The 25821-nt window shown below is 31.9% G+C and overlaps 1 protein-coding gene across 1 annotated transcript; it reads right to left on the bottom strand.

The window, feature by feature from the left end:
• Positions 1–1618: 1618 nt before the first annotated feature.
• MS3_00002051 (uncharacterized protein) lies at positions 1619–25821 on the bottom strand. Its single transcript, XM_051209607.1, has 7 exons — positions 25448–25821; positions 22116–22277; positions 18093–18239; positions 15456–15583; positions 13150–13352; positions 9333–9472; positions 1619–5563 (listed from the first exon to the last, which is right to left on the bottom strand). Exons 1-7 carry the CDS (start codon positions 25617–25619, stop codon positions 5421–5423), a joined length of 1095 nt encoding a protein of 364 aa, XP_051075063.1. The 5' UTR covers positions 25620–25821; the 3' UTR covers positions 1619–5420.

Below are 25821 nucleotides of genomic sequence, written 5' to 3'. Positions count from 1 at the left end.
CTAGGTTCCATGCTGTTTGACACTAGTTAGAAGGGTATACCTGTAATCTTTGGGGATCTAATGCTCTCTGGAAGTATTTGATCTCTTGTCACCCAACTTCACATTCAAAGACGTTACCCCCAATTTACATCTCAACATGGTGCATACGATGTCGAGTTACCTGAAGTAATGGCCACATTGCAACTTAATCGATAGAATTCGATCAGCATTAAGATGGACTTGAAAGACATGAAACTAGTCACTTCTCAGTGATTAATCACTTGTAATTTCAGACAGGCTTTCAGATTAAATTGCAAGGATTATGCTCAAGATTGACGAAGCACAACTTTGTTCCATTCATGGTGCATACAGATCAATGTTTTTCATGACTTATAAGTTTATAAAATATAGTACGTTTTGTCATTAATTGTAGATCTAAATTTGTTAATATCGCTGGCTGATATAGTGATCCAGGTATTCTATTCTTAACTTTTTGCTAAAACTAAGCCATCAATATAATTATGACATGAATAAAAGTTGTTTTGAATGATTGAATGAAATCAAGTTCCTTTCTAAATCAATTGTTTCGTGATTACGTTAATCCGTATCGAAATAAGATCCATTTTTACCTTGAACTATTCGAGAAAGTTGAATCAGAAAAATTCTCATCGTTTTCAAACCACGAAATCTGATGAACGAAGTATAGAAGTAACGTAAGGAATCAAACTAAGTTATTTGAGAATGTATATTTCCATAGTTTTTATCACAAACTGACCATAGTCACAATACCACGACAAACCAGGAAGCACCAAACATCCGTTCCATCCTATTATAGGTATTCACATTCATTCATATTAAAGACTTGATTTGAATATTGATTATATTGTAACAGTATTCAGTAAAGACTATGCATTAGTCTTTTAAAATTTATCGCAAAACTGTATCCTTATCCCGTCGTTTCCACTAATATTAGTAATCAACACACTACTTCATACTCTGGGGAAACTGTCCACTTAAAATAATAAACTATGACAGCTAAATTTTATTCATTCATCAACATTTATTTAGCACTGTAGAATACAATTAAGCTAAAGTTAGAAATCTTATATAGGGTGAAATACAAGTTCTACATCCCACCATAGTGAACGAGAACACAAGTGGGGACAATCGAGTGTATTTGAAAAGAAATTACAAAGCATCTCAATAAAATCTAAGGACTTTACTGTAAATACACTTGGTGTTTTTTACTTCTATCTTCCCATTAATTTTTAAGACTGCAGTTTATCAGTCTGTTACAAGGCGATATGTACCAAGTGTTTTTAATTTCACCCCATTGCACACGCAAATGTCTGTCATGACGGGTAGCTGAGTGGAGAACGCGATGGCGTTTGAAGCGAATGGAACTGGGTTCGAGTCCCAGAGTGAACATGAGCTCTGTGACGCAGGTACATTCAGCTGACGAGCTCCAGATAGGACGAAACGCGCGTCCTATCCATCATAGCTTACAACGTTATACTGTAGATAGGTTATTTGCAAAATATCAATCCATCGTTTCAAAGTTGCCTGTTCCTTTTGCAAAAATAAGTCTATCGTTTCAGATTTAATTGTTTATGCATTTTCATACCAATTGCGTTCCGTTTCCGTTCTTCCCTTCTCGAACTTCTACTGAAATACCTTCTATTCCTGACTACCGTTATATACTGCTTATATGGATATAAGTAAGCCGCACCACACTACCACTAGATAACGCATAATAATATTAACCAACAGTTTCATCTTTATCAGTGCTAGAATAAAGGAATAAGCACGAAATTCCCAATATAAACAACATATTAATGGAAGAGCTGTGAAAATAAATTTCCTTTGGGAAAAATGACAGGTGATCTTAATGTATCAAATTAAACCTACATGAAGTAGATACAAAGTTGTATATTTTGACACTTTGAAATTTATTTACATTAGTCAAGTAATTAAGCATAAATGTAGTGAATAATAAATATTTTTTTCTTACAAGATTTATAATTACAAAGTACAAAGTGTGTATATTGGCTATAATCATATTGTTTATCAAAAGTAAGTTGTTTACGTTATTACGCAATAAAAAAAGGAGAAATATGTGAAAAAAACAACAACCAATAAATCGTACGTTAATTCTATTTATATTTTGAAAACCATATTATGTTTACAATTCTAACCATTATTATTAAACTAAATAAAGACTCCTACATTTAAATCAAGGATTTTTGATAGATCTCTATGATGCTCAGACATAAATGTCTAATAAAGATAGCTTATAAACAATGATAACATTTTTTGAGTAGTTGTCAGATAGTAATTGTGTATGGTATGTTGGATAGATGTCTTGACAACTGATCTCATCCGATAGCATCTTCTCTGTTGTGTTAAATGTGTTTTATAAATTTTACTCAAGTAATTGTTATACCAGATGATTAATGATGACTTTGAAACTGATGAGACGAAATGGAGTGGTGAAAAGTTTGTGATTTGGTACTTTCTGAAGAAAGATTACTGGACAGATTTAACGTAGGTTAACCCTCTAGATTTATCCTAATGTTTAGGATTTGATGGTAACCCAAACCTCCTTTTTTTAAAATGTGCTGACGTTCTGTGTTATTTATTCACTAATATGATTAACAGATCCTTCTCAACTAATCTCATATTGAAAATATGGAGAAAGATAATCCCTATACCTAAGAAACTATCTAGTGATAAGGATGTGAAATTTAGACCTATAGCAATAACTTCATCTTTCATCAAAACAATAGAAAAATTATTGATACTCCCACTCCAACCTGCAATAAAAGAGCACATTGATCCGTATAAGTTTGCTCACAAATGCAAAAGAAGCACCCCAGATGCCGTTGCTGTTCTGCATCACAAGATAGTGTTCAGCTTGGAAAAGGGTAAGAAGTATGTTTGATGCGCTTTTCTGAACTATACTTCTGCTTTGATTCTATCCCAAGACAACTTTTACCTAACAAGTTAATCAGCATCAACACTGACATCTGGATAAATAATTGGATATGTTCCTACCTCTCTGGAAGAGAACAGTACGCTGTGTTTGGGGGAAAGGGTTTAATGTCTCTGCTGTCTCATGAAGGTGTACCAAAACATGAACATAGGTTCTGCTTAAAGATTCGCCTTAATAGTTTGCATACACCAGATTCCATAGGGTTTTACGGAATATAACTGTATACATCTAATGTAGCCAAATATTCATTGATGTTATTCTTTTTTTATCAAAAAGGCACAACTTTCATACAAATATTCCAAAGTTCAGAACATTCTGGACCGTTCCTTTTTATAGAACATTATTTAATTTCTATGAGCTCTTTGTTTTCCCCAGTATAAGTACTAGATAGATAACGTCATAAATGATTTACTCTTAGAGAAGTAATATATTATTGTTGTTATTACTCACTTTAAACGGGTGTAAAAGTGATTCATCAGAATTATAAGCTTTATGAGAAACCTTTAACACTATCTATTAATAACATTTTTCTGGTGGTTAGAAATGACTGAAAAATAATAAACGGATGAATTTATGGTTTAGGTTTTCTGTCTACTGTTACCACTAATTGTTCCTTATGGAAGATAACTCTTTGAATATACATGCTATGACTCAAAAATAAAAATATTGGAAAATTTTCATTGTACTATCTCTTAATAATTAGCGTATGACTGATATCATCCATAGATTATATTATCACAAATAATACCATTGAATTGGGCTACTATTTTCGCTTTTTTTTCATTTGAAAGTAAGAGAAAAGAAAGTATCAATGCTTTTCACATATAGACATGTGTTTTATTTCTTTTGTTCCTGATATAAACATCAACATTGGGATGGAGGTACATTTAGTTGATGAGAATGAAACATAAGTCCTCGATTTCATTACCAGATATAATTCATCTATTTCATAAATAAATTCTGTTGGTTCCGAAGATTAGTTTGAGATAAAGTCCCGAAGTTCTAATGAGAAGTTCTGACTGATGGAGTTCAAGCCTCTTATTTTTTTATTAACTTTCTGAACAAAAACTATGCTGCATTGAGTAGTACATTGTATGCTAACTGTACGATTAAAGTTATACTCTTCAGTTTAAGTGTGACCGTCGACACGAATAGGAGTCCTGGAAATAAAATGGTCAATAATGTTTTACTAGGAAAGAGTCATCCAATTTGTATATTTTTAATTGTGTATCTCATGGTATAATAGTAGCAAGTAAATTAGGATTCATGCCCAATATCTCATACTAACATTCATGCTATGAAACGAAAAAGCTGAAAAAACCACAATGATTCTTCAACTGATGTCAGGTTCCAATGGATATCATATTCCAAATTAAGGTTTAAATTCACTTGATGTTGTTTTACTTGTATCTTCCCATTGTTATTTAGGACTGCAGTTGATCAGTCTCATGTTGGCACATGTGCATCCCGTGTGGATTGCCTCGATATAGCCTTAAGTAACCAGCTTCTTAAGCAAAGATGGATAGTGGCTAGCAATGGAATCCAGGATGCGCGTTTCGTCCTGTTTGGGACTCGTTAGCTGGATGTACCTGCATCGCAGAGTTGATGCCCACTCCGGGATTCGAACCTAGTACCGTTCGCTTCAAACGCTATTGCGTTATCCACTTAGCTACTGAGTCATTATAGCAAACTGCTTTTACAATGGGGTGAAGTTTAAATTCACTTAGTGTTGTTTTACTTGTATCTTCCCATTGTTATTTAGGACATCCAGTTGACGAGTCCCAAATAGGACGAAACGCGCGTTCTGGATTCCACTGCTAGCTACTATCTATTTTTGTTTCAAATTAAGGTTTTTTATAAAATTGAGATCAAGAAACGATTAGATTTCATGGTTCGTTTCTTAATGTTTTTTATTCATAACTTTTTAAAATAAAAAACAAAACGATTTTTCTTATATAAATCACAAACGATAAATTTAAATGACAAGTGATATAAAAGGACAAACAGAAAAGATGGTGTATGTGTTTATTTGTTTAAAAAACTCAAATCAATATGCAACATTTCTTAATCCCTTTATTGTGAATGGTTCAATAATTAAACAGTAACTGGGACAATGATTAGTTCACTAAGTAAACTATAAATTTGTATGATAGGAAATACTAGAAAATAAAAATTGTTCGATTATTGAAAAGTCAATAATAACGACACTACTGCTCTTGCATCTGCTTTTGATGACGATGATAACTTCGTAAACAATGGAGAAAAATTAATGATGACAATGGTTATCAAAATTATGTAAATACAGTTTTTAAATTTATTGTAACCACTAACAAAATGAAGTGATTATATGGGAACATTCGATATTATTTAGTAACATTATGTTTTAAAAAAATTGATTTCTTTGTTGTGTATTAGTTCTTCATTATTTTATAAATAATGGTAATAATAATTAAAGACATGTTGTTTCTACTAACATTCTGGTGACCATGTATGGATCACAATTGGATGATGGACGTCTATCTTCCAAATAACCACAACCATTTTCAGCAACTTGTCTTGGAATACGTATACTACTGCCTCTATTTGCAACACCTATATAAGACGAAATAGGAAAGAGTAGAAGAAAGATGTTTATAATTGTGTTTATAATTATGTTACAGGAAACTCATAAGAAATGGAGTCGAAATAAAGTAGTGTATGAAAAACGACAGTGAGCCGTGGTCTTTAGGTCATGAACAACTGTTACTCCGAGATTATAACGAAATAGGACTAAAGTAATTTACGTCTCCCATTCCGTATATTAGGGGGGTTGCAAGCCTGCTTGGTAGGCCATAGCAACATTGAACTCAAATATTATGACAGCGTAGCCATTTAATTTAACTAGCACTGTCTCCGTTAGCGAAAACTAGGCCCAGGACAAAAGGAGAGTGTTGTATTTCATATTCAATGGGTTCTATAGTGCACTGGACTAAAGTTAATGAGTATGTAGTTTCCAGCAATTTGTAATCAAACGGGTTTGTTAATAATTCCGCCTTTAATTCAACCCAAGTCAGCTGCCAAAGGTTTCTGTACTTGATTGACCAGAAATACAGTTTATAAAATGAAAATCGTCTGCTGCGGATTGAGGGCCATGATACACAAAACTAGTTCGATATACGCTCCTCTACACTTTATTCGAGACTGCATTAATTCGCACGTGTCTAAATCGTATACCGCGGTCTCGGCAACTCGAATACTTAAGGCGTTCTTCAAACACAGGACAACACCATCTCCTCTATGGCTTATTCTGTTGGTTCTACAAAGTAAAAAACTAAACGACTGAATTTCGCTATCATTTACTTTTGACATTAGCCAAATATATGAAATGAAGAAGATATCAAAATTTTGTGTTTTCATTGTTTGTGAGCTCTGTTATTTCATTCAGCAGTCTGGGAATGTTTGTTTAACAAACCGTTATTTCTGTGGAGTACTTTCCAGTACCACTTAGAGTGGTTTAAGGATCCATTTGCTCCCGACTTTGTCGATTCAAAGACTCTTTAGTTTAAGGTTTTCACCATCACTTGGACGATATCCATTTATTTCTATTCCTGCAGATCGTCTCTTATTGAGATAAGCCAGCCAGAAGTCGGAGTAGACCTAAAGATTAGATAAACGCAGTTTGTGGAGGATTCTTTAATAGACTTTACTCCTCAGTGGATGCCAAATGAACTTTAAAAATTCGTCTTGCCTGAAGACTTTCTGAATACAATTTCTATCTTATTCTGAGTAATTTGCGTATACTAACTCCCTTTATTGTATCCGGAATTAGCTTGAATTTTAGGTATCTATTGTAGTTCAGGTTGCCTTTAAACTTACCTTTGGATCTTTTTCGGGATTGTTTCAGCTTATGCAACATGACTGACTCCTTTGAGAAATATGATTTAGTACTGAGAACTGGGATTCCTTAGCTCAAACCCTTTTCTCCTTTGCAAACTGGTTTGATAACAGATGACTGGGTTTCATATTTTCTTCTCCTAGTTGCTTTTCCGGACGTTGCTTTTAACCATTCATTGACCTTACCATGTTTCTTTAAAGAGTCTCCTGCGTCGCATGGGCTATGCTAATGCTGTTGTATTACACCCTTTTTCTCTGGGCGTTTGATATTTTTCCTAAAAGCCTTCCGTAAATTGGTAGATTAATCGTTCTCTATGTTCTAGAAGTGTTTTACTATGGTTCTATCTGAATCTGAAGCTGGATTGATAGTGATGCTCAATATATTCTCCAGATCGATCAGTTTTCTGTAACTTACTATTCATCTGTGAGAAGTTTCCTAGCTAGATTCATTAGCTCTATTACTTCAAGTATCAACAGAAACGTTATAGGACAGTGTATTTTGTACAATCATTATGGTTGTGATTTGCAACAATTCTTATACAAGTTCAGGGGAAATCTAGTGCAAACATGAGGATACCAATTGTTACAGTTTTCACATTGCTTCCCATACTCGACAAAATAGAGGCGTCTTCGTCTACGACAACAACGTTTAGTCTGGACTGTTGTGTTAAGGAAGTGGACAAAGGCAGAAAAAAGTATTGGTAGAACCCGAAAAGAATAAGCACTGAATTTTAAAGAAAATCTATCGTGTGAGAAAACAATTACACAAGTGAACCGTCTGGCCCATGAAGTGCAAATCAGTGCACTCACAAAATGGATTTAAATAAAAACATAAAAACAGATATTAATATAAAAACTAATACTCATATAATTTAACTGAAAATTTAATTCAGTTAAATTAGAAGCAGAAGTTTTCACACGTATGAAACAATTCAAACTACATAATTTACACAGAAAGGAAAAATATTTCTGCCCTTTTAGAACAGGGTGAATGTTCGAGGATAATATCACTAACCCTTATATGAAGAATTTTACACGAAGCCGGGTACACGAGTGTGTACTTACTAACCGAATTGGATGATATAGCTATTTAATCTCAATTGAAGTATAAACAGGCTTAATCTATATGGTCTATCAACCAATAAGTTCGACAATATCCTAAACTGTGTATATTTTTGAGCGGCAAAGTCAGTTGAGTGGAGTTTAAAATGATACTAACGTGATGCTGATAATCATCATCAGAATACTGAAGGAAATGATAGAACTTCATAATTGGATGTGTAAATTAAACAATCGAATATGTTATTTATCTACCCACATGAAACAAACTTCTTGTCACTATTTCGATTTTTTCAATAGAGTTAATGAGTGAAAATTGAATCAAATAATTTTTCAAAAAAAAGATCGACAATTCGTCTCACAGCTGGAACAATGAACGGTTAATCCTATCCAGAATGTGATCAGGCTTTATTATGATTGGTTATTTAGGGATTTGTAGAAATCAATAAAGCATAGTAAAATAGTTAGTAAAAAGTTACCATAGAACTACTGATTGCAAATTATTTATAAGATGTTTTTCTCAAGTCAATAATTATTCTAGGTCTATAACATAACTCCAGTCATTAGTGAATCTATAAGACTGAAGGTTAATTTTACAACCGCATTTAAGTTTGTTTATAAAATTCTCAATGTTAAGGAGGGATCAACATTTGTTTCATTTCTATCAATAATTCTGAAACTAAACACAGTTTACGGGTTATGATATTTTTTCATTATAACTAGCCTTAGTCCCATTTAAACATTAAAACACAAAGTTCAGCAAAGGGATTTCTTTTCAACGAATTTATTATCAAGGCGTACAATCGTATACATATGAAAATTTCTTTTATTAAAGTACTAGTTCCAGAAAGAGAAATCTCATTCACTCTTCATGTCATCGAATATATCGGATATGTAGTATGGAATGAAGAACTCGCATTCCTATCGTCCTATCGTTATCGGTACCTTGGCCCTTTACTTATGTCTCATATTCTCATTATTTTATTCATAAATGATCATCATATCACTTTATTTGTTTTTTACACATCTATGACCTTTAATGACCTTTGATTATTGTAACAAAAACATTTTAATCATCTTAATACATTCACGTTACAATTCGTTACTAACTTATTAAGTCTATCGTTATTATTCGTATTACGTAATCTAGTATTATAATCTTTCTATTACGTCATCTTGGTTATTCGTGTTCACAATTCCTCACGGAACTAGTACTTTAACAAAAACGTTATATATATACATATATATATGATTGTACAGCTTGATAATAAATTCGTTGAAAAGAGGTCCCTTCGCTGAACTTTGTGCTTTTAACAGATTTCGTCTGTATATTGTAAACTTTAAATACTATGTACATGGTGATATCATCTGTTGCTTGAAAAAGTTGTAGAACATTAAGAACAAAATCTCTTTGGAGATACTAACTTACCAGATGAAAAATCATTTATACTGCTTGTTTCATGACTACCAGTCAAACGTCTTTGATTGTCTAAACCATGTTTAGGATCATAGCATTGAATGTGTTCCATGTGTTTATGTGATAGTTTTTCAATAGCATCTTCTATTGCTCTAAATAAAACAGTAATAGTAATAATACCAGTGTGATTTTCTTATAATAACTTATTCATTTCTATTCATTGTAATTTTTTAATGTTTATAGTAATGAAACGTGAAATTTTTAGACATTCTGATACTTTTTCGTGAAAACTTGTAGTGTGCTGTGAAAAACATTATCTTTGTTATAGGTATCATTACGAAGGTTTGACTTGATAATTTCGAATGAACTGAGTATTCGGTAGATTGTTATAAATAAATTAATATAATTTTAATATCTTAATGAGTAGAAAAATTAATTTTTCTGGCGTTTCGTGACTTGGATTAATTGTGATTTGATTATTTATTCTCTGAAGAAGTGGCTTACACTGAGTCACGAAACGTCAGAAAATCCAATTTTTTTACACATTGGGATATTACAAATATATATATTTATTTATTATCTATGTTACTAGTAAGTCTACTTATTTCAGGGATCTAGAATCAATAATGCTAGATGAAACAAACACGATATGTATTTCTTGTTTGCCGAAGATAACTCTCTCATTTTAAATGTAATCAAACCAATATACTGCTTTTTTCAAATTCTATATTTCTGAAGGTAATCAATGAGTGAACCGTTTTGTGTGTAATTTATTCACTGTGTGAAGCTTTTTTTGGTTAGACCAAAAAAGCATTTTGATAGACGGTTTGTGATAACTAATTTTACCTGTCAGAAACTAGAGAGTACTGAAGTGATAATATTTTCATCTAAGTCCTACTTCCGACGTCGTATATCATCAATTTCATAAGATTATTGAGGTGATTAGTGATTTGTTAACAGATGGATTTCATAAAATTTGCTTAGAAACACTATGAGTTAGGACCAACTAGTAGAATAAGACATCAAGCAAATTACGTTATTAATTGACTGAAGTTGAAAACTAAGCATTCACCGACTAAATGGTACTGTAGACCACATGTTATGATGTTTTAGCTAAGGACCTGTACAAAATGAAGGAAATGAAAATTGGAATGAAATATTTAGTTACACTCCTCAGAATTTTGCTAGTACTAGTAAATTTCGATTAATGATCGAAATGTTTGTTTAGACAACACTTTATTGGATGATACACTATATTAATTGAATGTTTTAAGAACATTCCTAATGCATACACTTCAATCACATTGATTACTAAACTAATGATCCCTATTTGACTCAAGTTGTACTTTTATTAAATATCCATCGTTGGTCTTTTGAAATAGGTCAGGTCACGTGATAGAAAGAAACGACCTTCACCTTCCAAAAGCATGTAATTAGTTCCTTTGTTTAAATAATAACCATAACTGGAAATATATTTTATTAGCTTCATGATTTACATTTGGCAAAATTAAGCTGATAAGTGCTTTAAATCAGTTAGACACTTTGGTGAATTAGGGTGGTGTGATGAGACGACTAAGATGGTCAGAAATACGTAATATATTGTTGACTCAATATATTCTCTTGTTAAGATATTTGTATATGAACCACATGTAAACTATTCTGGTAATAATGGCTTATTATTTAAGGCAGTATGATTCGTAATGTGTTTCAGTAGTATCTTTGTTTTTGTTATCTTCCCATTTATCTAGTTCGACAAGAATTTTCTAGTTTTGGTGTGAAAATCAACACGTAAGTGGAGATAGATCCAGGTGACGAGTCCAACATAGGATGGAACGTACGTCCTAGCTTCCGCTTTTAGCAAATATCTAGCTCCGTTTAAATAATGTCTATTTAGCAAGGTTAAGGTCGTTACTTTAGGTCACAAGACCCTCCCTATTTTACCAGACAAATGATAAATACTATGGAAAAGCACAGCCCCAGTCATTACACATTTAAATAATGTCAGTATTTTAGTTTTAATTCATATATTGGTTGTTCGGATCCTCCCGTTAATGTTTACGACTGCAATTGGTCAGTCTCTTTTAGAATATGTGCATCCTGTGCGGATTACCTCAATATTGCAGGTACATTCAACTGACGAGTCCTACATAGGGCGAAACGCGCGTCATGGATTCAATTGTTAGCCACCGTCCATCTCTGCTTGAGATAACAGTTTTATATGAAATGATCGTATTTCTAAATTGTTGACTTTTAATTCCATTGTTGGAATTCATGTCATCAAAAAACTGGATATTGTTTAACTTGTTATATATGAAACAGTTGTTAATATCATTTTTTTTCTTTAAAACATGTGACGTTAAACGAAATCCATTGTGATGCCAATTCAGTTATTGGTCACTAACGTCTAGAAAAAATAAAATTGGCTGTTATCCAATATCTGACCAGTAATTATGATTTCTTCATCACATGATAATCACATGTTTTGCTGATGAAGTGATGTGTTTTGATGGAGTTTTGTTCTCTGAGCTGGATGGTTTGGTCGTGGAGCTTTCATCGTTCTTCTGAACGACATCATCAGCACAAACTTCTATCTGAAGTTTGTGCTGATGATGTCGTTCAGAAGAACGATGAAAGCTCCACGACCAAACCATCCAGCTCAGAGAACAAAACTCCATCAAAATCATCCACCTGAGCTACAAATCTTCTCCACCATCTCAGAAGTGATGTGTGAACAATATGCGAGATATTTAAATTATTAAATGGCGATCTCAACCAGTCATGCCAACGATGAAATAGAGAAGCATTACATACAGGCCCATGTTGAGTTATTTAAATAATTTAGTCATTAAAATGTTTTCTCCTTTAAAGAAAATATATTTTCGAATTAGCGAATTGATAAATAACAGTATTCGTTATTTCACTAATTTAGTATACCATATTAGTAAAAAGTAGCAACATGGAGTTATTTCATGAAGTACTAAATTGGAAGAAAGCAATATTTAAGGTTGTAGACTGATAAAATAATTGTTTTTCTACTTTGGATCTTAAAACAAACTTCTTCATCGTAGTGATTTCATGAAATAGTTTGTCATGCTATTAAACTATTCAACGGCAATCCGTCTACCATTGTTTACTGTATTTTTATGTAGACAATGTTGAAAGTTTCACTCAATTTCGTGGATTAGTTGTAGTTAGATATTAACAACATTGGATACTGGCCAGCTCAGAGGTCTAGAGATTAAGTGTTCGCGCGCGAGACCGACAGATCCTGGGCTCGAATCTCGCGAGGTTGAATCATGGTTTCACTCTGCTGGGGAGTCCCACAACAGGGCGAAATGGCCGCCCAGTGCTTCCAGGTTTTCCATGATGGTCTAGCTTCAATTGACTCATGGACTCAACTACTGGAATTAAAAATTTAATATTAATCAGAATATAATTTTCATTTAGATGAGTAAACATTTTGTGAAAATTGTAATCTTTTAGAAGTTTGTTTATTATTAGTCTTATGACAAAACATTTATTCATCTTATCAAAAGTTAATGAAATGGTATATTCAGTTAGAATAATTCACTGGATATACGTCAATAACAAAATAAAAAGCTATCAGTTAGTTGAATTAAGAAGACGATTTAATTATCTTGATAGTGTACTTCTAGATGTGACTACTAAGTTCATTTATCATATTCCTTAATAATGAGTACAAGGTAAATAAATTTCATTTACTGATAGAAGTAAAAATTAATTTCCTTAAAATATCATACCTTGTTGACTAGTTTCATCTGAAAAAAATACATTCAAGTACAGACTTAAAAATAAACATTTTTCTTACTGTAAACCTGATTTTGGATCCCTCATAGCCTGAGTTGAATAGTTTGTATGCGCTCCTGAACCATTCCAGTTACCAGGCATTGGTTTCGGGTCTAGTGACACAATCACTCCGAAGTCTTCAGCTACACGATGTAATATAAATCTAGCCATCCATAAATGATCACCGGCTGAGACACCTTCACATGGTCCAACTTGAAATTCCCACTATGAAAGTTAAACACATGGGATATAAAGTTCACTGTAAAATTTGTTTGGTTTTCCAACAATGGATAATTACTTAGAAGTCATGATAAAAATAGAAGTAATAGTGAGGTATCAATTTAAATAGCTTGTTTGTCAAAACTGACTTATCATTTTAGTATCACAAGTCACCAGTGGGTGATAGCTATCATAGCTCGGTGGTTTAATGAACAAGGATTTAGCATTTAAAGTGGTGTGTTTGTAGTGAACGAAATCGAACAACAACATCCTTTGGGAGGCAGTCACACAGAATTATTACTTTACAAACACGAAGAAATCTTTTTCCATGTTTCAATTAGTAGACACTGATTAAAGGACTGTCAGTGGCAAACCTTGAAAATGTGATAAAAATTAACTACATTGATAACTTTAGTGTAGAATGTAATAACACGAACAGCTACTTATTGTAATTTATTGTAATGAAAACTCATATTTAAGTTCATTTTATACTGGTACATTAAAAATAGCCATTAGATTTTAATGACTCTTAAAGTCTGGATTTGTATAAAACACTTGATACCACTCTTCTGTAATCTACTAAATCAGTGTTAAATACTGCTTTATGGAACTTCCCCATTGATGATGAGACTGAAGGTAAGTTATAAGTCGAGATATCGAAAACAAGTAGAATATTTCAACCGTATTAGTTATTTTCATCAAGGTTTAACTTGATTACACTTTTGTAAATGGATAATTTTCTTTGTCCAACTGATGGTGCTGTTACTTCTTTTTTAACCTTGACATCACGAACAGCATGTCCTACAGATGCGGTGTCACTGCTTGTGAACGTAATTGTTACAAACAATGTGAAACCACAAAAATCCTATTGTTTAGATGAAATAAAGTACACTGTAGTGTGTTTAATATTATTTGAAAAATTTTGGTGAGTATTGTATGAATACAGTTAGCATACAATGGATACTATTTTAGGCTTTTCACTAATGAAATGGACAATAAATAACACTAAATATATTATGAAGTACACAGTGTAATAATCGTTTTATTTATCAGAGAATAAAAATGGTTATGGGTCCATTCTTCTTCTTCTTCTTCTTATTATTATTATTATTATTATTATTATTATTATTATTATTAATGGCTTTATTCAATATTATATTTTGGTACAATATAGAATTCTCAGCACAGGGTATTTCAACAAGTTTCTTACACAAAAAACAGAAACAAAGAGGGGAAAAAGGTTTGTAATCCTAATATTGTTATATGTTAACGAATCACAGAAATTATGGAGAACTTAGTGACTATTTTATCATGGTTTGCAAATCGGTAACCGTGCCCACTCACGATAACACATACATACATGTACACAATATATACAATGAAATGTACAATTGAATTTAAAATATTTAAGTCTTTTATTGAATATATAACATGTTTAATTTTAACTCATTTACAACTTAATCTTATCTTCATCATTAGGTTACACTTAGTTGACTTTTTAAATCACGTAGTTATATAGCTCGAACTTTAAAAAAATCCATTTTAAAGTTAGTCATTATTGGGTATACAATTACGATTTATCAATGTGTCACGTTAAGATAACTGCCATTTGAAAATAATTTTTATAATGAACTGATGTTATCTATTCACTTCTTATTGAGTTTTAGTAGTTTTTCAGCTGTTAACCCATGATGAAATGTATTTTTGTAAACTTCTTAACCAAATAATATAATTTGCTGTTTATCATTTAAACCAGTTTTATTCATTGGGAAATACAATTAATTACGATCGTATAATGTATCGTATCAGGTTTTGAACTAAAAAATTTAAACATTATTATCCATCTTAACACTAATTTATAGCTGATCAATGATTTCCTATCGGGTGAATTTATTGAAGTTATAGAACATTGTATGATGTCGATCTAATCAAGAATCAAGATATTTAACTCCTGATAATATCGGATAACGGCAGATCTACATGAGAAATCTTAAACTAAAAGAAGTGGCTTATAACTAGTGTCTGTCTATAAATGAAAAAAATCATTTAACTGAATACATCTTTTGTTCAAATAATAATGATAATAACATTTATTAAATAAATTCTTACTTGTGATGGCATAACTTCTGCATTGCTACCACAAATTTTAACTCCTGCATACATGCATGCTCTGTATAAAGCTTCTGGTATATCACGACCAAGTGCTTTACCAGCTCCAACAGAACAATAATAAGGTCCTAAGAAATTTGGGAGGGATAATTCATACAATGTGAAAGAGATTTGTAAACTAGCGTACATGGTTAAACATTTATTGAGAGCTCATTCATCTTATCTTCAGTTGAGTGCAAGCAACTAGTGGGTCACATTTAACTCTTAGGATTTAATGAGCAACAGAAAGAAGAATACTTCAATTAGGTCACAACTGTCATTAGTTTTTAGAAAAATAAATATATCTGAAACAAACCAAGAGACAGTTTGAATTTCGCCACAATGTTGAGATATTTCTATCTAGTTGAGCACAAAACTGATTATATGGATTTTACTATTCTACCCCAAACATAAATGATGTAATAGAATGTTAAAAAACGGATCAATTTACTAGTTTTAACATTTTTTATCAAAGAAAAATTGTCATAGAGATATTTTTTTAACTAATAGCTCTGAATTATCATATAATCATACCTCTGAAAGTTTAGCTTAACTAAGATTATTATAAAGCTATTGACAGTTTTACAAGAAAATAAGTAAGAAACTGAGTTTCCTAAATTTTACGTATGTAAATCATGACACTTCAAATCCAACAACATATGTATTAATAACTGAAATACTAACAAAAAAGTAAGCAACTGATCAGTTTTTATTAACATTGGTAATATAAACAAACATTAAAAGAGTAGATAAGAACAAATTGATATGTCAAAATTAGTACTAAACTACTGGAATTTATCGACTTCATTATCTGCAAATAATATTGAATGTTTTAATCAGGAGTCATATATTTTGAGGGACTGTTTATGAGTAATAAATTCAATGAATTAGTTACTTAATTTATTTAATGAAAGATATTTTGTGAAGTATGTTTTATTATTATTATTATTATTATTATTATTATTATTATTATTATTATTATTAGATCTCGATCTATAAATCAACCTTCTGAAGATTTAACTGTCAATAGAGACATAATCTGTCAGCCAACACCAAAGTCAGAATGTTCAATACAAATGTCAAAATAGTTCTACTGTATGGGGCGGAAACCTGGAGAACTACGAAAGCCATCATCCAGAAGATACAAGTGTTTATTAACAGCTGTCTACGCAAAATACTTCGGATCCGTTGGACAGAAACCATCAACAACAACCAGATCCCAGCGGAGAAAGAAATCAGGAAGAAAGGCTGGAAGTGGATAACACACATATTGAGGAAAGCATTCAACTGCGTCACAATGCAAGCCCTCACCTGGAACCCTCAAGGCCAAAGGAAAAGAGGAAGACCAAAGAACACATTACACCGAGAAATGAAGACAGATATGATAAGAATGAACAACAATTGGATAGAACAAGAAAGGAAGGCCTAGGACAGAGTGGATTGGAGAATGCTGGTTGGCGGCTTATGCTCCATTGAGAGTAACAGGAGTAAGTAAGCAAGTAAGAGATATTACCATTTATAAGTCAAGTTGAATGGATATACTTTATCGAGAAACAGTATAGTTATGTTTCCAAACGTTCTCCCAAGCGATATAAACTCAATAAATAAGCTTGAATAATTTATAAAGAATGATTACAATAAGGCAGAAATAACTGAGGGAAGAAAGAAAGTTTTATTCTAACTAAATCAAGTAATTAGCATTGAAGCACAGCTCTGTTATGATTCTTTAAAGTGAGCATGAAAACAATTGATGAAGTAATATTTAACTCAATAAGGTTACTATTTATGTTGATCAAGAATTGAAATTTCAAAAATACAATTCGGCTAATTTTATGCCTAAAATTATGCGTTATATACATTGTTGAAAAGATATTCATGAATGATGAATTCGTATAAAAGACTACATATGATCAATATTCATGTTTACTTTCGTTTCTTTTCCGTTAATTTTGATTTTATACTCTATTTAAGAACATAGTTATTTCAAGTAATTAAGTAGTAAACACTTCAATTATTTTCTACTGATTATTTTTTTATCATTAGCTCGAATTTTTTACAACCCTCAGGATCGATGTTCAAATGAAGTAATTAATCTGTGAAATAATAGTTTCTCAGGTATTTCAATGAGTTATCACTCAGTTGCCTTCTCTATTGAATTAAGATCCATTTGAATGATACTGTTAGTTGTAGCCTGCTGCTGTAAGCCTCGACATTTGGTTTCGTTTATTAATTTGTATATTAGGCTGGTTTATTCAAATATTTTGATTCACAATATCAGTACATTATTATGTATCCAGTTAACCTTAACCATTTTTCAACTGATGATGCTCAAACGAAATTTAATCATCTAACATCTTACAACAATGTTACTGTACAGCTTTAGGTCGGAGTTGCAATATGAAAAGACTATTTTAATTAGGTGATAGTGATGAAGTTAACTGTCACACAGACAGAATGACTTTCACTAGAAGAGTATAAACTCACATAGTATGGAATGTCTAAGACAATTTACCAGGTTCAACTATTTTAATGCAATTGTAAACGGATTAAATTATGAAATAGTTTTGACAAAAAGTGGAAAATTATAAGTTAACTTACCTTGAGGTGGAGGAAAACCATTTTTAGGCCATTGTAATGGATAACCATCAATGTCTAATAGAGCATATTCTTGTTCGATACCGAACCATGGTTGGTGAGATTTTGCTTTCTCCATGACAAGATTACAAAGATAACGGTGATTTGAAACTAAAAAAAGTGGAATGTAAAACAAAGTGAAAGACACAAAGAAAAGGTGAACGTACATCAGTTGCATGAGTTTTCTTTAGCCAGTAGCAAATAATTTTCAAAAGTCTTTTTCACTATCTTGCTAGACATAAAGAAATAAAAATTTTCCTTATAAAAGTTGAAATCATCAAATTGTCAATTCGGATCACTGAAATGGTCAATCTTTTAACCAGGTAGTATACACTTAAGCTGACTATGATCGAATTCGCAGTCATACAGATTATGGTAATCTAATCAGAATAGTAGTACAGTTTTTCATCACAAATTTTTACTAACTGCCTACCTAAATAGTATTAGTATGATAGCAATAACAGTAGTGACTAGTTTCTTAATTAATGCAAGCAAGTTAAAAAATGAAACAGTAGCCTGCTAATGTCATTGGATGACAATTGAACTAAATCATCAATTTTTCCGAAGTTGGGAATGTAAATCATTCGATTCTAATTCACAGAGGCTAGATTTTATTTTCTTGTAGTGTTTATTTTGAGTTCGATTGTGTTGACTATCGTGTGTGTGTGTGTATCATTTGAAAAATTCCACTCATAGATATAGTAATAAAAGAATAGAGTGAATGATGAACTGAGAAGCATTATTTCTTTGTTCTATTTACCTATTCTGAAAATGGTAAACTAGGTTAAAATAACTTCCTTCCTTTCAGCTAATTTATCATCAGGCTCTCCAGTTATAAATTCGAATATGATAGTCATTTATGAATCAAATATATATTTCAAAAATTACAGACTATGAATTTAAGATCGTTTGTAAAATAAATAAAATTGCTCATGCAGAAAAGACTAGTATGTACTGTTAACTTAAATAAATTATTACTTACTTGCGCCTGTCACCTCTCATGGAGGAGCATAAACTGCCCACCAGCACTCCCCAACCAACCCTGTCCTGGGCAATCATTTCCAGTTGCTATTTATCATTTTCATGTCTGCTCTCAATTCCCGACTCCATGTGTTCTTCGGCCTTCCTCTTTTCCGTTTCCCTCCAGAATTCCAAGTTAGCGATTGCCTCGTGATTCACTTTGGTGATTTCCGTAATGTATGACCTATCCACTTCCACCGTCTTTTCCTAATTTCCTCTTCAGATGGAGGCCGGTTTGTTTTCTCCCATAGTAGACTGTTACTGATGTTATCCGGTCAACGGACATTCAGCATCTTTCGTAGACAACTGTTTTTAAATATCTGTACTTTTTTGATGATGGTTGTAGTCGTTCTCCGAATCTCATCCCTGTACAGTAGAACTGTCCTAACGTTCGTATTGAAGATTCTCACTTTGATATTAGTTGACAATTGTTGGAATACGGCCCCTGCTTTACCAATCCTTGCATTTACGTCTGCATCCGATCCTCCTTGTTCATCTATGATGCTTCCCAGATACGTGAATTTTTCCACGTGTTCCAGAGTTGCCATCAAGTGTGATTGGGTTGGTGTTCTCCTTGTTGTATTTGAGGATTTTGCTTTTCCATTGTGTATGTTGAAGATCACTGCTGCATAAACTTCTGCTACACTGGCTGTCTTCGCCTGATTTTGTTTTTGTGTATGGGATAGAAGAACTGGGTGATCTGCGAAGTCTAAATCGTCTAGTTGCGTCCAAGCTGTCTGTTGTATTCCGTGCTTTCCATCAGATGTGAAGGGCTTCATAATCCAGTCAACCACCAGAAGAAAGAGGAAGTGCGAGAGTAGACAGTCTCGTTTGACACCAGTCTCCATTTGGAGTGCATCTTTCAGCTGTCTTCTATGCACCACTTTGCACTGTAGTCCGTTGTATGAATTCCGGATGATGTTGACGATCTCCTCAGGTACACAAAGGTGTCGAGGAAGTTTCCATAAGGTCCTCCTATCCACACTGTCAAACGTCTTCTCATAGTCAATGAATATATTATTGGAAAGAATATTTTTCATTCACTTTATATCTTTGTTTTAACAAAATCGGAACTTTAAGACAACTAAACAAGTTGGATCATAATTTCTACTCTCAATATGAACCGCTAAGAAAGAAGACAGTTTATTAGCCTAGATTAATCCTTTATAGGATACAGAATTATTCCGCCATTTATATAGATAGATATCGAATGTTAAGATACAGAAATATGGTCTAAATCTATCAAATCAGTCATTTGTTGGCCTGATTTTCATCAAGAAGTATAGCCTTTTTCGTCCTTAAATTAAAAGTCAGTAACTGACATCTTTAAATGATAAAATTCACAATCACGATTATGGATATACATTCAATTTGTTTTATACCTTTCTTTAACTTCTAGACATTTTATTATCTAATATCAGTTTCCTTTTTGTTTGTTCATGCTTTCCCTACTTCTTTTTACCTCCCTCTTCTTCATTTGAAAGTTGTTTTATCTAAAAACCTACACTATTGTACTATTCGACTTTTCCTACTTTCCGTCTGTCTATATATCTATCTATATAGTAAAATATAATTACATTCGATACTATTGATGGGAAAATATGTAATAAAGTGTTAATGTACTTTAAAATGAGATTAATGAGATTTAGAAAAAGTTGATTATGACAGAATTCTAGTTGCTGAATTTCAAGGCCTAATGCTTTTAAACATCCCAACCGTTATTCTTACATAAGTATATTCTTTTGAAAATATGTTTACCCATAGATCAGCTGGAAAAACATGGAAAAACAGGGAGTACGAAACAATTGTCTATGCCTACTTATAATAGATGGATTGTAGTTAAAAGTGGAATACAGGACTCGTCAGCTGAATGCATCTACGTCTCAGTGTTAATGTTTGTATTGAGACTGAAACCTTGTACCTTATGCCCACGAATTTCAACAACGAGATAACTCGATCCTTCACTAATAACGTCTATTCCTGGTTTGAGACTGTCTGGCAGTGCACATTCATACTCCTGAAAGCAGCCACAGTCAGGATCTCCATATCTTGCGAGGAAAGGATATTCCATGTAGACGATCGAAATCCATTTTAAAACAACTCAGTCTCTTAATTTGGGAGAAATTCTCATCAGTACTAGGTAAATTTTCAGGAAGATGCAATAGAAAATTTTGAGATTCTCTCCAAAGTCATATGAAAATTCATAGTTTTCCACAAAGTCCGGAGAACTATTGGGGAAGATCTAAAAGTTCTCAGAAAATCCGGAGATCGGGTAATCACATATATAGATTATTTAGTATAAAACTGATAAATTGATAACATTAATAATATAACTTGAGTTCCAACAGTAATTCACATTTTTTATGATCATGAATCTCATTCATTAATAGAAAATTGAGCTTTTAGTTTAACCTAGAAACAAAGGCAATCGATTCGTTCCTCATGATTTATAAATTGCAAACTTAGTAGCATTCTGGTTATTAATCCATATACCCAAGTACCTTGACTTTACCTCTTGTCATCTGATACCGAAGTGAATTCGTCGTATAATTTGTAAATACAGTGCTGAACAGTAAAGGTTTAAATCTTTGAGTTCAAACATTTTCAACATTTTCTCTCATATACACTTGCAACTAACATATTTGTCATTGTACTATTATTATTTTTCATTAGAGTACTGGCTTCTTAATTGAAGAACTGGGCTTTTAAATTCTACTTAATTTGGTCTGGATAAGTGGCTAGTAACAATAGCTCACGTACAAAGTGACTTAATCCTGAATACATTAATATATACATGGCAAATAAATTATATTAAATTAATTACTATCATTACTAATATTGGTATACACTGTATAATCTATTGGGACATTTGTACATCATCTCACATTATAACGTATTATAGTAATAAAAAGATGAGTAAAAATATTCGCAGTACAACAATAAGAAGCTATCAAGCAAAATTCTTACCATGTGGTTTCTTATCGTAATTATAAGTTTCACATAAGACTAATTTATTTTTGCCACCACGAAATGGATCACGGAACATTGCACACGGTTTTAAATAAACATCAGAATTAGAACCTTCAGCTTGACCCGTACTACTTCCATCAAAATTCCATATTGGACAGTCTGTTTTTTTTATTAAAAGGAAATATATAGAATAAGAGATAAAAACAAACAAACAATGAATTCATTTGAATTGATTTCTCCACACAAGTATTACACTGGCAAAACGAGTAAAATTTGATCTTAAAGAATTTTAAAACAATGTAATTAGAAGGTTGAAAACTGAGTTCATTCACAAGTTCATTCATTAATTCTGTTTAGTTTATTAAAAAAAACAGCTAAATTAAAAACGTATATTTAAGTTACAAAATACGTTATAGATAATAAGTTAGTCACCAAAACTTAGTGACGATTAATATAATTAAAATAAACCATAATGTCATTGAATAAGATAAAGAGAATCCAGCGAAGAAAATTTTCTTTTCGAGGAAATCATTTACTTAGTCTACAGAGTCAAAGGAACTGGATCGAAGGGGGGGGGTCGAATCAATATTTTATGCACTGCTGAGACAGTGGTAATCCATGAACTCGGGCCTGAACTTTATGTGCAGAAACGATTTGTCCAACCTCTCATCCTTCCTTGGCCCTTATTTCTTTAATGCGTACGTCTCTAGGTTGATTTTTTTGCACTTTTATTTGATTATTATTGAATTTTCTAAACTACTGTTTTGCATTTTAATCTCCAATCCGTTACTATCATTATTACTACCTTATGCAAGTTTAGTTGGCTATTATTCAGTCTATTATTATGACCTTTGTGTTTGTCGTTTTATATATATATATATGCCAACTGGACTATTATCTAACCCATAAATTATTTCCCTCCTTACCATTTGATTAGTACGTAACCTCATTTGTTATTTATTCTCGAATTCATTTTTGTGATGCAATCTCTTCTATCCTCCTATAGACATATGTCTTCCATATAACTATATATATACGAATGTACAGCTTAAGTAAATGATTTCGTCGAAAAGGACATTTTCTTCGCTGAATTCCGTTTTTCTTATTCGATGATTAAAAGTTGAATGAAATTTCGAAATATCTACATTACCTAGTTAAATTAGTATATTGTTTTCATGAATATATCGGTTCATGTCAAATTATTTGTTTAGGAAGATTCAATCATATGGTTAATTCATTTTATAATTCTAAAATGTTTTGTAATAATACACCATACACTATAGTTACACATATAATAAGGAATTTAAGTAATTAGGAAAAAAATTCAAGACATCAAGTCATACCACTACATCAGGTGATCTACAATCAGTAAAGTGTCACACTTACTATTTTGTAAGTAATTTGAGTAAATGTTATTAAATTTCAGACAATTTTCACAAGAATAATTTAGAATTTTATGCCTTAAAGTCAATCCAAGAAAACGTTGTAAACTCTATCATCAATTCTATTCAGTAATGCATGTAAACATTTTCTACAGTAACATCACATTGCACTTTAGAAGAGAGGTCAGGATTCATTTGGATTAATTGAAGTTGTTCCAACTCTGAATGAAAGAATAGAAGAAAAAAGCCTAATCGTTCAACGTCAGTAGTAATAATAATGGTAATGTAACCAAGTGTAGTTTCGTATGCCTAACTTTGAGTTACAGTACATGCAAGATAACTGGTTATATTACTCGGTTCATTAGACCTAAGTATCTTCAATTACATTTTTTGGGCAATGGCATAAATGTTCAGGGAAGAATAACAATAATACAATAGTTGAAGATGTATTTTACAAAATTATGTTATCATTCTAACGAATACAAGTTAATGCATCGATCAGTTTTCTTTAACCTATCATGGTTCAACTATTTTGAATTACGATTATTAGAATTGCTTTATGGTTCAGAGAGGTAAATGAAACTTTCGACGGAAATAATGTTATAGATATGATGGAAGATTAAGAATAAATGAAACTAGACCACTAAAACCAGTTCTCAAATTGTATTAATTACCTTTTCCAACTCTATGATATTATAAGCACTATAGCTTTTGACCAAAAACTACCGAACCTTTCCTTGAAAGTTAAATTTTCTAATTTCATCTTTATATTGACTTTATTGACAACAAACTGTTTTAGTAGATAAACAGTCAATTGATAATAAGAGATATTACATAACATCAACTTATTATATATGCAACTAACTAAACACGTCAATTTGTACGTTCAATTTATTAATTAACTCAGTTTTATCAGAATTAATTATTTTCTCAATGAGTGAATATTTGTAAATTTAAGAAGTATTGTAGTGAACAGAACACGGGTGGGGAAAATCGAATGTATTTAACACAAAATTACAGGACTTGTTAATAAAATCTAACAATCATAAAGTAAATGCTTAATTTCAAAATGTCCACCGATTGTCTCATAATGACTCAGACTTCATTGTTCTTGCATTTTTATAAAAATCTCATTCTGTTTCCATTCTTTACTGTTCGATCCTCTTATCTCTCTGCTGCCAGACCTTCTGTTCACGACTAACACCATTTACTACTTATGTCAATAAAAGTAGCACACATCACAGTATACTGGTTTATACTACGCGATATAATAGTTCACCTTTGGCATATTTAACAAAATGAAGAATAAGCGAATATTATAAGATTGACTTTTAATAGTTATATGTACTTTTCAGTATGTCTATTATAGATCATTCTAAACTTGTTAAAAAATCTTTTAAAGAATGCAACGCCGGTGGTCCAGAGGTTAAGTGTTCTTACGACAGATCAAAGGCCCAGGGTTCGAGTTTCGTGTGTGAGATCTTTGATGCATACTTCCGAGGTGTCTGTCAAATATGTACTATTTGTTTATAAAAGACTTAAAAATGTTTAATGTATTAGCCTAGTTGTAACGGTTAATATGTTATTTCTTGCCTAGTGTACTGTTAAATATATAACTATAAATCAGACATGGAAAAGAAAAACTGTCATTGAGGTCTTAAGTTAAAACACATTGTATTTGTTTATAATCCATATTGAAATAAACCTAAACTGATGACAAATGTTTTTTAGCAATTTATATGGATTAGAGAGAAAGAAAATTGTTTTTATTTATATATCAATGAAGTTACAAAAGTGGTATTTGTGATCTATAGTTTCATTTTAAAACGAAGTTTAATGAAGTTAATAAATAGCCAATTAAATGATTTACTTCAATAAAGTTTTCTTTTCAAAGATTTATTCACAAAAAAAGGAATAGGAATCTTTGAAAATAAACTGTCAACGTACCTTCTGGAACTTTTGGTTCTTCTTGTAAAGTCATTGTTTTGCAGCGTAAATTTTCTCCACTTCCGTCTATCCATACGTACATAACTTGAATTTTGTCATCAGGTTGAGGCAAATCATAATACTTAGCAAGTAGTGTTTTACTGTCGTAAGGTGAACGTGATGTTAACGGCATTATTAAACGGTATTAAGTCTTAGTATTTAGTTGATTAGAATAACAAACCAGGCCAATTTATATAGCTTTATATAGAAAAAAAATATGGACGGAAACTACGCAGTATATGATTGGTCGTAAATTGAGATTCAATTGATTCGGAAATTTCAAGGTCACATCGATAACTGGTTGAATTCAGGGTCGTTATTCAGTCATACATTTC

Source organism: Schistosoma haematobium, chromosome 1, assembly GCF_000699445.3.
Source record: "Schistosoma haematobium chromosome 1, whole genome shotgun sequence".
Taxonomy (NCBI): domain Eukaryota; kingdom Metazoa; phylum Platyhelminthes; class Trematoda; order Strigeidida; family Schistosomatidae; genus Schistosoma; species Schistosoma haematobium.
The sequence above is the reverse complement of the archived record's forward strand: the minus strand, read 5'-3'. Positions and strand labels throughout refer to the sequence as shown.